At 51.3% G+C, this 15,168-nt stretch overlaps 1 protein-coding gene across 2 annotated transcripts; it reads right to left on the bottom strand.

Annotated features, from left to right (window-relative positions):
• Nucleotides 1–108: 108 nt before the first annotated feature.
• SCN4B (sodium voltage-gated channel beta subunit 4) lies at nucleotides 109–15,168 on the bottom strand. Of its 2 annotated transcripts, none has more exons than XM_080984093.1 (5): nucleotides 14,534–15,168; nucleotides 5,907–6,067; nucleotides 4,896–5,142; nucleotides 4,442–4,568; nucleotides 109–3,985 (listed from the first exon to the last, which is right to left on the bottom strand). In XM_080984093.1, the coding sequence occupies exons 1-5, from the start codon at nucleotides 14,586–14,588 to the stop codon at nucleotides 3,895–3,897; spliced, it is 681 nt and encodes a 226-aa protein (XP_080840219.1). In that variant the 5' UTR covers nucleotides 14,589–15,168; the 3' UTR covers nucleotides 109–3,894. The 2 variants fall into 2 exon arrangements, with proteins under 2 accessions (XP_080840219.1, XP_080840220.1); XM_080984094.1 differs by lacking the exon at nucleotides 14,534–15,168 and adding an exon at nucleotides 7,926–8,916.

The following is a 15,168-nucleotide window of genomic DNA, read 5'->3' as shown; positions in this document are numbered from 1 at the left end:
AAGTGGATCTCTGTCTCTGCATGCGTTTTAACACACATGCAAACCCAGTGTCATCGAGTACTTGCGCACACTCCAAAGAACAAAACGAAAGCAGCCCCAAGGAGCCTCTGTAGTAAATATAAAGGTTTTATTTCATTCACGTCAATGAAGCCAATTACAGCTCGAGAGTGCAAAAGAGAAGTCTCAAAGGCAACACCGGTTGCCGAAGGTGCACCTGTGCTTGGCCCAGCCTCTATGCTAGCCTGCCGCCTCCTCCTCCTGGCGTGAGCGCATGCAGGCAGCGCCGGGCTTGCTCCAGCAGAGGCTGCCAGCCTCTTTGGAAAGGGAAGGAGGGCAGAGTGGGGAGGCCTTGTGGCAGAAGCAGCTGGACCAGGAGGGAGAAAGAGCTCTGCTCAGATAGTCTCTTGTATTTGCAGAGGGAACAAGGCGGCCGGGGGCAAGGGGGCACACATCAGCGCAAGACAGCTTGGTGATGGAAAGCCCTTGGTGAGGAAGGCAGGGCCTTGAGGAAAGCTGCAGGCAGGGTCAACCTCAGGGTCCTACTGCCAGGGGAAGAGCCACCAGGGGAGATGAACAGGCCTCCCAAGAGCCAGCACAGGACCAATGTCCCACCAGCTACTCTCACAGTTGCACCAGAGTCTAGCTGGCCACTGCTCCTGGTGGCAACTTGCCCCTGCCCTGGGACAAAGGCTCCGCTTGAAATAAATGCAGAGCTGGGAGGAACATGGGAGGGGAGGGGCCTCAGTGTTAGCCCAGCCCGGAAGTCCTCCTGGACAGGAGGTTCCCTGGCCAATGCTGCCCCTCAACTTCTTCCTCCACCCTAAGCAGCTGGTGCCCCCTGCTGGGCTGCTCCGGGACTCCCATGGGAGCTCTGCCTGCAAGCCTTGCTCTGAACTAGAGCCCTTCCTTGGCCCTTCCAGGATCCCACCTTCTGAAATTATTGCCAAATAATTTCGCAGACTGTGACTTCACCCACCTCCGCCCGCCTGCTTAGGCAGATGGTTCAGAGGAGTGCAGGTGGAGGTGGGTGATAGTTTCTTTTTCTTTGGATTTGCTGTTACACCCAGTGAAGAGAATTCATTAACCTGAGGAATCTGGTTAATTTGTCCAACGCCAGCCCGCCCTGCCGGCTGCTGCTGCTGGCTCAGGCTGGGTTGCACTGTTATTGCTGTTCACACCTCCTTGTATTGGGGATAGGGGTCAGGGGGGAGGAGGAAAGAAAGCAGACATAGGAGCAGAAATCACAGCAGGATCCAGAAATGGGGGGATGGAGTCTTTCCAAAGCTGGTGGGGTGTGGGGGAAAGAGCCAGGAAGCCAGTCACAGCCAGGAAGTCACTTGAGAGAGCTGAGGCCATCCATGTTTGCTGCCACAGCTGCTAAAATTCTTGCACTCACTTTGCCGGCCTTCCTCTCACCCTAATAACACACACACACTTACAAAGCATCTGACAACGGTCATGAATCAAGCCTCCTTACACCACCACCACACAGGGTAGGTTGATATTATTACACATCGTATGGGAGACTGAGGCACGGATGAAGGATGTGACTATTTCAAAGGCACCCAAAAAGCGAGAGAGAGAACTCTGCTGTGGTAGGAGCTGGCCATTTCTCCTACTCCCCAGAAGAAATGGCATCTGCTCGGCCACTGTTCTGTCACCCACAGGAAATGTATCTCTTCAATGAGAAAGGGGAGTGGGGAGCACCACCCAGAACTGCCTCCCTCCTCCCCAAGCCCTTGGGAGATCAGGAGATTTGGACACTGCCCTTAGCCAAATTCACCCAGACCACAATGCGGAGGAGGTGGCCTCTTGTGGGTTGCAGGACAACCTTGTGCAGGATTTGCAAACGCATAGCTTTCATTATTATTAGTTATTAGTGTTATTGATGTTAGTCCTCATGGTAAACAAAAAAAAGCCTGTAAATTTCTGCCGTAAGCTCAAAATCAGCATGGATCTGGGTCCACTATCCTACAGAGTGCCAAGCTTTGATTTCTTCCCCCAGTTTAAACAGGGGAAGACAACGTTCCAAATTCTGAAAATGCCCAACTGAACCAAACACACAACAATGGGGATGCAGCTGTGAGGTTGCCATGCTTCTCTATCTGTGTCATTTTGTAGGATCCCCATTTGGCCTGGCTACAGGGATATATATATATATATATTATCACAGAGGAGATATTAGTGGCTCTAGCAAGCCAGTGTGGTAGAGTGAGACCTCTGGGTTTAGGGCGGTATATAAATAATAATAATAATAATAATAATAATAATAATAATAATAATGGTGGTGGTTAGAGTGTCTGATGAGGACCTAGGAGACTAGGGTTAAAATCCTCTGGTCATTGAATTCCTTTCATCCTACCTTCACAGGGTACTTATGGGGATTAAATGAGGAGCAGGAAAACCATACATACCACGTTGAGCTCCTTGGAGAAAAAGATGGGATATAAATGCAAATGACCAATAAATAAAATACAGAACGGGTGATGTCAGGGGGTTAGGGGTTCCAGGCCTCCCTCCACCTTTGCCAGCAAAGAGGGACCAAGCTGCCCTGGGAGAGGGGAGCTTCCTGCAATGGGGGCTTTAGGGCTGCTGGGTAGCAGAGAAGACAAGGCCTTTTGGATCAAGTGTTTTGGTCATGATCCTGGCAAGACAATGTAACCTGCAGATGGATGCAAGCCTTGCAAGGTTCCCATCAGAGTTGCTCCTGACCGTGGCCAGACAGAAGAGACTCCCTTCCTCTTCTCCCAGCAGGAAGCCCAGGAGAGGGGGAGGGATGTAGGGCAAAGAGGCAGGCCAGCTAGGAGGAGAGGGGAGTGCCAGGGAATTGGCTTGCTTCACACTTAAGGCCTTGACAGCTCCAAGGTGGTCCAAAGGCCTGAAACAAAAAGCAAATCTCCTGGCTCTCTCCATCTCCTCTCTCACCAGGAGATCAGGAGAAGGAACCAATGCAAGTAAGTTGGGACCAGGACTGTGACTTCAGGAGCCCCAGGCTCACCAATTGGGTTGGAAAGAGGCTGCCTAGGAAAAGGTGCCATTCCTCACTACAGTGAACAGCTGAGAGCAGAGCAAGGGAACCACCATGCTGGGTGTTGCAAGAGCCCTGGGGTCTGCAGGTGGGGAGCGCCACTTCAGGAACCCCAACCTCAGAGGGGTGCAGCATGAGCAGTGAGAGCCAGGCTGCTTCTTCTATCCCCCTCAGCCTCACAATCACACAAGCTTTAAACAAAACAAACAAAAAATATTGTGAAGCTGTTGTGGGGGGTGAAGGGTGGGTGGGTAGGCGGGCAGTAGTGGTGACAGAGCAGCAGGCTCCAGGTTCAATTTGCAGCTCATCCACTCTCCCACCCACTCCAGCTGACAAAGTCCAGCAGCGGTACAAGCAAAATGGCGCCTGGCTCCCAGGGGTGCTTCAAACTCTTATTACCTGTGCAAGTTCTGTCCCAGCAGTGTTGGCCCTCCCATCCTTTAGAATTGAGCCTCAGCTCCTGTGAGAGGCTGGCAGGGAAGAGGGCGCCAAGCATTTCCCCTGGATCACAGCCCATCTGTATCAGCTGGTTGCCCTCTGCCCAGGATGAGAACCAAGTCCCGGGCACCACGCCCACCTGCCAGCCCAGGCTCTTGCACTGAAGATGCCCAAGCTCACACCTACCAAATCCCATCTGGCAGCATCCTCCTGGTGGCTTAAGAACTACCTGAGCACACAGCCCCTCCTCCCCCCGGCCTGCCTGTCCAATGCCTGCAGTCTTATCTGAGAAGCAGTGCTGGTTGCAGCCAACTGTGTAATATAGTCATGTGTCTCAAGCATCAATCATTTGGAAATGGTCGACTCTCCTCCTCTTCTTCCTGGGCCTGGATTTCAGGGCCTCACAGGTCACCAGTTCCACAGCGGCCTCAGGCCTTTGGGGCGGATTTCTGTTCTGTTTTGGAGCCGGCTAGCCCATTCTCTGTGTTGTCATTTGCTGAAGAAGTCACAAGACACTCTCTGCGGAGAACAAGAAAGAGGCTAACAATCACTGCTCCCAGCAGCGTGTCCTCTCCACCACCAGCACCACCACCACCACAGCCTGCTTCACCCTTCTTCTATGCAATGGCAGCCCCAAGGTGGGGAAGTCTTCCCATTCAGCAAGCAGGCCTCCCAGAGACATAAACCACTCTCAGGAGGTCTGGGGCTCAACAGGGCTTGCAACAGCAGCCCAGGGTGGGACAGGGACGAGATGGCCTCCAGGAAGGCAAGGAATCCCTTCACCCCAGTGATACTCCAAAGAAAGAAACCACACAAGTTGCCTACACCGTGCTGGAGCCCACATGCTGTGTGCCATACTGGGCCCCACTATGCTCAGGGCCTTCCAGCCCCTCTGGTGAAAGGGAGCCTCTCAGGAGGCCCAGTCTCTGCTCCCAAGGGGAAGTGGGCAGGGAATGGGAAACCAACCACACTCACTTCTCCCGTGTCTTCTTGAGAATGAAGAGGACGAGTTTCTTGATCAACATGATGAGGACCAGGAGTCCAATGACGCCCCCAACGACTGACACAATGATCAGCGTTAGCGTGTTGTCCTTCTTCTCCACTGGGGAAGGGAGCAGATAGGGAAGGGTGAGTGAGGCAAGAGGGGCCCTGGGTGGTAGGGTGCCCCCTGCCTGCACATCCATGCCAGGCTGTGCCATGAGCCAAGGAAGGGGCTTCAAGCACCCCCTTCTCTCCCTCTCTTCCTCCTCAATATGGCAGCTGTTGGGTGAGATGCAGCCTCCACGCCTTATACATGTGAGGAAGACCCAGCTTGTCTCGCCACCCAATGCCAGGGCTGGGAAAGGAGCCCCAACACAACCCCTGGACAAAAGGAGCAGCTGGTCCCCTGTGGCCCCCAACAGCTGCCCTGGTGGCAACTGGTACTTACTTTCCACGACCACTTTGAGCGTGATGGTGGCACTATGGTTGGCATTCTTCTCTTTTGGGTTCTTAACAAAGCAAGTGTATTTCCCAGAGTCACTGAACTCTGCAAAGAGGAGCAGGAGGGAGACGTTGAACTCCCGGTTATCCTTGCTGAGGGCCATATCAGTTGGCATCTCGTACTTGATGAGAGACCTGTACTCTGGATAGGGCTCTGGCTTGGAGTCTTTGTTCTTGATGATTCCTTTGAATATCTGCAGCAAGGGAAAACCAAAGAGCAAAGGGTCTGGTGGTCCAGAAGAAGCTTCCCCTGATGGGTCAAACAGTCAGGGTTGGGGTGGGGAAAGAGCTGCCTGATGCATTAATTATCATCATCATTTAATCACCCTCTATACATGTGTCTCAAGGTGATATATAAAAAAACAACAACCCAGCAGAAACACTTAAAAACAGCAATAAGAGTTAAAACAAAGACCCATTTACCCAGCTGGGAAAGCCTGCTGGAACAAAAGTATCTTGCAGGGTTTCCAGAAGATGGGCAGATGTCCTGTCTCAAAAGGGAAGCTGTTCCACAGAGCGGGGCAGACACACTCAAGAGCCCTGCTCCATGTTATACATCAGCTCAAAGTGCACAGCTGAAAGGGGGCCAGTTTCTCAGGACAGCCAAAACTGCCAAGGAGAGACTGCCTCCGTTTGGAAGCTCCAGAAGGATGCTCTGGGGATAAGAGACCTACCCGGGTGGGAAGCGACCTTTCTCCACCTCCCTTGTGACCACGGCTGAGACAGGAGGGGGTGGGCAGCAGATAGTCACAGTTCTGTGTGTGAGCTGTTATACATGGAAGGAATTAGACCTTCACTCATTACTTATTAAGACACACGTATTTTGCCTTTGTGTCCTTCAAATCAGCAAATCATAAAAGCAGTAAAGTTACACCATTGGCTATTAATGAGTCTCATCATGATGCCTTTCCACTTTGCTATCCAACCCCTCGCCTGCAAAGTGTAGTAAGCCACACACTTCAGTGCTATTGCTGATCCACGAGAAGTTGGCTCTCTCGATTCCGATGCAAGAGGTGAATGTGCAGGGCAAGAGGACATCCGTGCCATTCTTTACATAGATAACGGCCGCCTTGCCCACCGAAACCTCCAAGGCAAGTGTCACAGAGCAGAGCTGAAGGCCTAAGGAGGAGAAAGCAGAGGCACGTTGACTGTAATGTGGTTCTGCTGGGGAGAACTCTGGGCACTTCCAGACTGTAGCTGTTTTTGGGTGAAATTCGACAGCACAGCGGCGTGTACAGGCTGCACTGCTATAGTTGCTTGGGAGTTCTTGTGCAAGAAACCCACTTGCCCCAAAGATCAGACTTTTTGCCATAAGGAAATTGATTGGAAGATGCATTGGACAGTATGGGCTAACACTTGCTTTGATGAAATAAATGTCATCTAACCTCCCCAGGAACAAATCAGAATGGGCACTCATTAAATTGCCAATGTCATCTAATCTTCCTGCAAATCAATCAGAATGAATGCTCAGTAAACAGGCTGTCTGGAAGTGCCCTCTTTTCCTCCACACACCTCCAGAGAGGAAAGCAGAGCAGCTGACATCCATCACCACCAAGCAGGAAGCCCTCCCCAATGATGGACGTATGTGATGTGGGATTTCCAGTCAAGAACACAAATGCATGATTGCCAGATGGGCACACGAGCAACTGACACGGATAGAGTTCCAGAATTAATATAGAAGGGACTATATGAAGTAATTTCTTTAATGCTTTGGTGGGAATTTCTAACAAAGGAGACAATCTGATGTATTTCCTCCCTGTCTGACCTCTCTCTCTTCTTTCAAGCTGGTGATGTGAGTAGACATACATGCCTGAGCTCTGCTCAAAGCCCAGATGCCATTATAGAAACTAATTTTGTATTTTGTAGCTGATTTTTAACTGCATATAATATTGATGTATTTGCTGCCTGCACTGAAATGTAAGGAAACCTTTTTGTTCATCTTGCCAAAATGTATGGTTCATTCTTAGTAATGGGAACAAAGAAAGAAAAGTCAGCAGACCACAAATAAATGGGGATAAAAGGTGTAATTGCCTAATTCCTAGCTTCTAGTAAGCTGCAAAAGTGAATAAGTGTTGCAGCCTGTTTACTCTCATATTTCTCCCACACGTTTGGGACAAGAAGTTTAAATTTTAACTTACTCATTTAGTCCTCAATCCATCTCCATCAGGTGAGCAGAAGGAGCTGCCTTCTACTAGGGAAGTAGCTATTTGTCCATCTAGTTGTGTCAACAATACTGAGCTAGATAGACCAAAGGGTCTGACTCAACACAAAGCAGCTTTCAATGTTCTTACGGCCTCAGGCAGAAAATGATTTCTTTCATCACTTGCTAACTGCCATCCTTTTAGCTACAGATGTCCAGGGTTTCCTCCTGCAGCCTTCTGCATGTAAAGCAAGAGGTCTATCATTGAATTATGCCAGATACTAACCTAGAGTACATCCATGGTGATAACTGCACACACCCAAACAGTTTTCACCCAGTATTTGGCAATTGCCAATGCACCAGTATTAGTGGGTAAAATGGGTGAAATCGGGACTCTGCAGCCAGCACAGGTGGGGTTAGTGGCAGGAAGTGGCCACCCTGCCCAAGGGGCACTGGCTACCACAGAGTTCAACCTGTACAGGTCTCTTACAACAAACTGGCATGCCTTAAATGAAGAGGTTTACAGCCACCACAGAGGGTGTTTAACACTAGCCTAAAGTCACCCGAAATAGTCAGGGAGGCCACATGACAGAGTGTCTCAGAAGATGTTTTCTAGACAAAGAACATGTTGACCAGAAGAACTGGATTTTCATTGAAATGATGTAATGTTTCCTTCACAAAGAAAATGAACACACACACACACAGATGAAGAACATATTTTTCTTTGGCCAAGAACACACCCTTGTGCCAAGTATGTGCTGATCACCCTAAGCTAGGCAGATGCAAGCCTAAGACTTGATCACAGCATCAAAAGCCCTCCAACAAATGTGGACATACCAGGGTATGTTCTGAAGGGATATGAGGCCACCACCTTGCTGAAGCTAAGCATGTTTGGGTCTGGTCAGTGCCATGGATGGGTGACCTCCTGGGCAGCTCATGGGTTCCATAATGGAAGAGAGGCAGGGTATGAATGCTAAGAAAATAGAAATAAAAAGCCTGTTGACAGCTGACCAGCAAGGCAAAAAAAATGCCACATGTCCATTAGAAACTTGTTCACTGGAATGTTATCTAAAACAACCAGAAGACTGAACACTTGTTCAACAAATGGCATTAATGAAGAATACTGGAACTGAGGCCAATGGGCAGAAGCTCCACCTAGGCCAAGGACCCTTTAGCTACCTGCCCTCTGAGTCCTGCCTGACTGCCCCTCACAGCTCAAGTACCCAAATTCTTCTGGGGAAAGGTGCCACTAAAATACTTAAGAGACTTAAGAGTTGAAGATGATATGCTTAGGAACATTCAGGGAAGTGTTAATCTCATAATTGTTAAATCAGTCTATAGGCTGTGTTCAAAGTGAAAGCATTGTAAACCGCAAAATCTATAACTCTATAAGCTGTCATATGCGCTATTAGGATAAATAAAAAGCTGGCTGCTTAAAGTTTCAAGCTGCCTCTTAGTGCTATTTTTTTTCCCCTTCTTCCCTCCAGCACTTAAGAGTTCCAAACATACAGTGTCAGCTCAGGGTCCATTCTCATTGAAAAGGTTGCAATCCTTCTTTGGGGCCCTAATTTAGAACCTTCAAGAGAGGGGTCACACCACACAGCATGAGAATGCAAGAAGAGCCTGATGATTCCTGCATTGCTGGGGGCTGGATTCAATGGCTCTCCAGGGTCCCTTCCAACTCTGCAATTCTATGAATCATCATCCCAATGGCTCATCTAGCCCAGCATCCTGTCCTCACAGTGGCCAACCAGATGCCCAGGGTTCTCCAGGGTTTCAGGCAGGGGTCTTCCCTACCTGGAGAGGCCATTGAGATTGAGCCTTGAGCCTTCTGCATGCAAAGCAGGGGCTCTGCTCCTGAGCTACAGCCCTTCCCTTCACCAGGGGTCCTCTGCAGAGGAGCGGGCATGGCTCATCCTTAGCCTGTCCTCCTACACCAGGAGCTTCTTCTAAGCTCTGTAAAATGAGCACAGCTCTGTCCATCTCTTGATAGGCCTGCAAGGGGGATCTGCAGTTGTCACATATGGGGAAATCAGTGACTGTTGCTTAAGATTACACAAGGTAAAGGATTGGAGAATCTGAGCATCCTGCCTTGTGGATACCCAGAAATGAGATCCACCTCTGTAAGAGATGTGGAAATGGGAGCATGAAAGTGCAAGATGCTCCTGAAGACATCTCCCCCCCCCAAAAAAAACCCCTATCTCAGAGTTTTTTGCACACCTGCATGCTACCTGCCCTCAGTATTTGCTAGTTAGCCCAGCCAAACAGGCTCCATCTCTTATGTGCTGTTTGTCCCCACCAAAGATATCTGGGCAGCCTAGTCTCTTTGGAAGATAGCTTTGCCTTTGGTGCTGCAGCTGACAGATGACCTTCAGACTGCCAGCTTCAGAGCTGCTGCATCAGGCAACTTGCATCTCTCTCTCCCCGCATCTTCTCATATATATTAACAAAGCAGAGAGAGAAAGGAAGCAAAGGGAATGCATAAGGTTCTCTCTCGCTAGTTCCCCCACAGCTTTGGTCCTGGCCACCCACTCAAGAGGGGCCCAGCTGATTAAGAGATTCCAGAGTCCCCAGATCTTCAGTGCGAACAAGTATCAGGAACTGGGATTGATGCAGTTGCTAAGCTGTGTGCCATCACATCCTCTGCTGCCTCTGTGCTGGAGTGCTCTCTATCCAGCTAGCCTCCTCACAGAGCCTGGAAAAGTGGACTCCCTTTGTCCAAGAACAGACCAGAGGCCAGCCCAGCAAGACTATAGATTTGAAGAGGTCCTGTGGCCCGAGCCAAATAATTGTCCTGCAAACCCTCTGGCTGTACAACTGTGTGCTCTTTGGGGGCCAACAGAGCAACTACCCTCTGAAGTATCTCACCACACTCCAACCAGCAAGTCAGCACCTACAAAGGCTCTTCCGCCCTCAGAGCTCAGTGCAAGGAGCCCAAAGGAAGGGTGCCACCTACAGCATCGTAACCCTAACTGCAGGAATCCCCTTGGCAGCACAGTGGGCCTCAATGCTTTTGCCCGCTTGCTATGGCTTTGAGGGAACTGACAGGAGAACAAGGCAGCTGCAGAACAAGCCAACGCTCTGAGAGTTGGGAGCTTGCCTGTTGCAGAAGAGAATGTATCCAGATGAATCTGGCTTGGTGCTTCTGGAAGACTGCAGAAGGATCCCAGGCCAGGCCCAGGAGCTGGAAACCCAGTCCAATGACCCTTGCCAATTCCCTGGCCTGCTCCACTACTTTGGGCTTCAATCCAGCCATGACCAGCACTTTGTGACAGCTCCTTTCTGCATTTCTAACCAGCAGCAGCAGTAGCCAGCCAGCCATTGACTCCAGCCTACCAATGGAGTCAATGATGAAAGGTGGTATGAAAATCTATTAAATAAACAAAAGGATAAAAAGGTAAAAGGGAGCTAAAAGGAAGCAGATTTTGGGGCTCCTTGGGTCAAGGATTAAGTGGTACCTTCAGGAGCATCCGGAAGATCTCAGTGGCAGAGCAACTGCACTTCAAACCAAAGGTCTGAGGTTTAATCTCTAGCATCTCCAGGTAGGGCCAAGAGACTCCTTTGCCTGAAATCCTGGGGAGCCACTCAATGCAGAGAGACACAATACTGAGCTAGATGGACCAAGAGCCTGAGTCTGTATAAAGGCAGCTTCCTATATTCTCCAGACAGGGCTAGGAGCCTGCAGCTGCCACCTGCATGGTGTGAGCTGCCTTTCTGAAGCCAGCAGCTTCCAGAGTTTCCAGGAGGGCCACAGGAGGCCTCCCTTCTTCCAGGAAAGGGCTGCTGAGCAACCAGTTCCATTAGGAGCAACAACCTGCCCAGGCCTCCTCCTGCAAACGGAATGGATGGGGGCCTCCTGGGGCCTCATCATCTCACTGCAGCTCCTGCCAGAAAGACTCTCAAAGAGCGTAGCAAGTCATCCTGGGGCCATGAGCCACCCCAGAAGAGCTAGGGAGCCTCAGAGCCAGGGCCAGCCCCTAAATAGTAGAGGCACAATCACAGGACACATGCGTAGTCCCTGCAGCTCATTGATGCAAGGTCTGCCTTTTGGATCCCCCAAGAAACCCAGTGCTGAGATTTGTAAAGCAAACAGAAATCAGATCATTCCATTGTGACCCTTCCTTGGCCCCTCTCCCTCCATTCTTTCTTTTTTCTTTTTTTTCTTTTTTGGCAACTTGGTGATAATGTTTAAACAGGGAGGTAGCCAATCTCACTCTGTAAAACACCACAGACAATGGTGGTGCAATTAATCATACAGCGACCAAGGCAGACCAAGGGAGACTAAAGAACTGGAGCGACTCCCCACTTGCCTACCGTGAAGCTCTGAGGTGGCCAAGTCAGTCAACATCTACTCTTCACAGCATAGGCAAGGATTAAATGCTATTTATTTTATTAGACAAATGATACAGTACTTTCCATAGGAAAATACTGAAGTTGTGTAAAACCACAATGAACCATGGATATCTATCTAGTTCCATTAAAAAAACTCAAATCATATTGATCAATGGTAAGCATAGCTAGGTCACATTTCGGAAAAAGCATGTGTGAAAAATAGGTTTGGAGCCAGCATCACAGGACTGATACAGCTGGCTCTTGCCTGATAATAGCAGGGATGGAATTCCTTCCACAAGGCAGGAGATGCAGCAGTGCTGTAAATGCCCTGCTCCTCCTGATCACGGAGTGGGCACCCTCTAAGAGGCACCCGCCGTTGCTAAACTGGCCAGCTTGTTTTATTGCCCACAGCCCAAAAGGCTCTGCAGGATCGCAGAAGATATTTGGAAGTAATCATAGCAATGCCCCGTAACATTTCACTGTTCCATAGCGAAAGCAGGGTCTTGATAGAATAACCAACTCTACCCACTGGGAAATCCCCCCCAGAGCATTCAGGAATCCATTAGCCTGTGTGGAAGGACCATTCTAAGAGGTCCCCACCCCTGCAGGGAGAGACAGATGCCATAAGCCCAAACTTTACCAGGGAGTGGTCTGACCATGACAATAGGATCCCTTACCTTCAGATAACCCATTTTCTCACATGGACCCAACTGAAGGTATGCCTTGCATTATGCATTGGACCAGTGATATTTTGGGCCAGCCCCATGGTTGCTAAAGAGGCCATGAAGTCCCAAGTAGGGCAAGAGGTATCCTTGATGTGACTGCTGAAGTCACCCAGGACCACCATTCTGGGCTTTTGAGACTGCCTCGGACATCTCTGGGCAGCTGAGTGAGTTGCTGTGCGTCAGCTGTCTCTATGGCCCAATACCAGAAGCAGGCCCTCTAAACCAGATTCAAGACAGAGCAGTTTTGTGGTGCAGGAGATGGATGCTCAAAGGACCATGACAAACTTGCCCCGCCCCTCCCTCCAAAAAACCCTTCCGCCTGGGTTGGTGCTGCACTAAATGCCTGGGCAACAGAGCTGAGTCAGGTTACATACCTTCCAGCATTTCTCTGATGAAAATAGGGACGTCCCATTCCATAATTATAATTTTACTATTTATACCCCACACATCTTATTGGGTTGCCCCAGCTACTCTGGGCAGCTTCCAACATATATGAAAACATAATAAAACATTAAACTTTTTTTTTTTAAACCCTTCCCTATACCCTATACCCCCTGTTCAGACGGCTCAGGGTCAGATAACTCCATACCCTCCAACATTTCTCCAATGAAAACTGGGATATCCTAAGGGAAAGTGGGACATTCCGGGATCAAATCAGAAACTGGGACGGCTTCTCTAAATCAGGGATGTCCCTGGAAAACAGGGACACTTGGAGGGTCTGAGGTTATTCAAGTTACCTGGGCCTAAGCCATGCAGGGCTTTAAAACTTAATTTTGAACTGGGCTCAGAAATGAACAGGAAGGCAGTGCAGCTGTTCCCTATGACTGGAAGCCAACGCACACAGTCCAGGCTCCTCCCATCAATAGTCTGGCTGCAGCATGCCAAACACTTAGCAGTTTCAATCCCGTGTTGAGCACGCTACAGTCGTCCAAACATGGCATCACTAAGGACACATGGCCAGATCCGTCATTTCAAGGGGCAGATGCAATGGGCACACCAGCCTAACTTCCTCAGAAGCACTCCTAGCTGCAGCAGCCACCTGAGCATCCGGGTTTAAAACCAAGTCTGGGAGCATGGCTAACATGCAAGAGCACCCCATTCAAGACAGGTCACACTCTGGTACCTGGACTGGCCATTCAACTTGACCAGGAGCATGGAAGACCTTTGCCATCTCTGGGTTGCGTTTCCATTGACTTGCCCACCCACAGACTTGTGCTGCCTTGGAGCAGAATGCACAGGGAGTCAGGTACTGCCTGTTGACCTCCCCCTAGAGAGGCCATCAGTAGGCTTGGTGGTGGCTATGTTCCACCTCCACCTCTGAATACCAGTTAAACTCCAGTCCTGCTTGTGGGTTTCCCAGAAGAGACATCTGGTTGGCCAACGTGGTCTGAACTAGATGGGTCCCCCTTGGTTTGATCCAGCAGCAAGGAGCATTTTTAATGTTCTGACGCTGACTCTGAAAGTGGGCTCAGAGTAGGGCCATCGTGCCTAAATTAATGACCAATGGCCTGGTCTTGGGTCTGGGGACTTCGCTGTTCCCAGGTCCCAATGGGTCAAGGAGCAGGGAGCTCAGAGCAGGAGCAGGAGCAGGTCTGCCCCACAACCACAAGATGGGAGGGCAGTAGAGCCAGTTTTCCTTTGCTTTGAACTAAAGGCACCCTTTATCAAAGTTCTTTTTCCTTAGGCACTGGTGTGTGTTATCTTGAACCTATACACTGTTTAATGCATACCTATTCCAGTACGATTTTAAATAAAAATAGAAGAACTAATAATGATTTTTTAAAAAAAGATGACGAGATGGGCTTCCAGGCAGACTGGAGCTCCAACGGGGAGGAGACAGGAGCCTGTCCCAACAGAGCTGAGCAGAAGCAAATGTTGCCTCCCCCCGCCCTGCCGCCGCACTCAGGAGTCGGAGGATACGGAGCTGCAGTTTGGACAGCAGCAGTTTCTTCCTTGCAAGGAGCCCCAGCGGCACTGCGGGTGCGGGTGGCCAGGATGTCCTGCTGGGGCCCCGAGCTGCTGCAGTTGCTCCCGGGGAGGGGGCTATCCGCCGAGTCCTCCGGGCCCGGAGAAAGCCGGTGTGTTGGCGTGGGGCGGTGTTTCGTAGCCAGGCTCCCGCAGCCAAGTTGCTGGCAGGCGCCCACTTTGCTCCAGCCGCCCAGATGCCTGCGCGGTCCTCTTCGGGGTGGGAGGCGCCCCTGCTTTGCGGTGTGGCACACCGCCCGTCCGCCCGGCTCCCTCCACCCCACTCTGCGCAGCTGAACCGGCAGCAGCTTCGCCTCTCCCTGCCCAGCCCGGGCGCGCCGCCTGCGGCAGGACCTGCGCCGGGTCCCCGCTCTCCACTCGCCTCCGCCGTTCCCTTCCCCGCCTGCCGGCCCCGCTACTTACCCACCAGGGCGACCCCCAGCCAGCCCCTGGCCCCGCCGCCCGCGCCCCCGGCCATCTCCTCGCCAGCTGCAGCGCCGCAGTGGCCTCTTCTTCCGGCCGGAGCGAGCGAGCGAGCGGTGTCCCAAGCGTGGCTCTCGCTCCGCCGCTGCCTGCCCTCGCTGCCAGCCTCCGCGGCTCTCTCGGGCTCCAAAAGTTGCCGCGCGCGCGACCCGCCCCCTCGAGCAGCCGCGCCTGGGAGGCTCCGAGGGGCGGAGGCAGCCGGCTCCGAGCTCGGCTTGGCGGGACCGCCTCCTCCGCAGCGAGCCCTGGACTGGACCGAGCGAGCAGAAAGCCTCTTTGCCCGGCCCGCGAGGCAGGCGAAAGTTGAGGGACCGGCCGGTAGGCAGCGCCGACAGGGCACGTCGATTGGAGCCCTGTCTGCAAGCAGGCAGGGAAGGCTGTTTGCGTGGGTCACTTTTTAGAAAGGCAGAGTGCCTCCGCCGGAATGAGGACCCTAAAATCTGGGTCGGGACCAGTAAAAAGGACGAGAAGCTCGCTTCCTCGCCCTTCATGCCAGGGGCTCCCAAGCCAGTCTCTGCAGCCATGTCTGCCGGAAGCATCAGAGTGGGTGAAAGTCCTCCTTTATCAGGGCGATG

This window comes from Podarcis pityusensis (genome assembly GCF_964106645.2).
Source record: "Podarcis pityusensis genome assembly, chromosome: 15".
Taxonomy (NCBI): domain Eukaryota; kingdom Metazoa; phylum Chordata; class Lepidosauria; order Squamata; family Lacertidae; genus Podarcis; species Podarcis pityusensis.
Note: the sequence above shows the minus strand (reverse complement) of the source record. Positions and strands in the feature narration are given on the sequence as shown.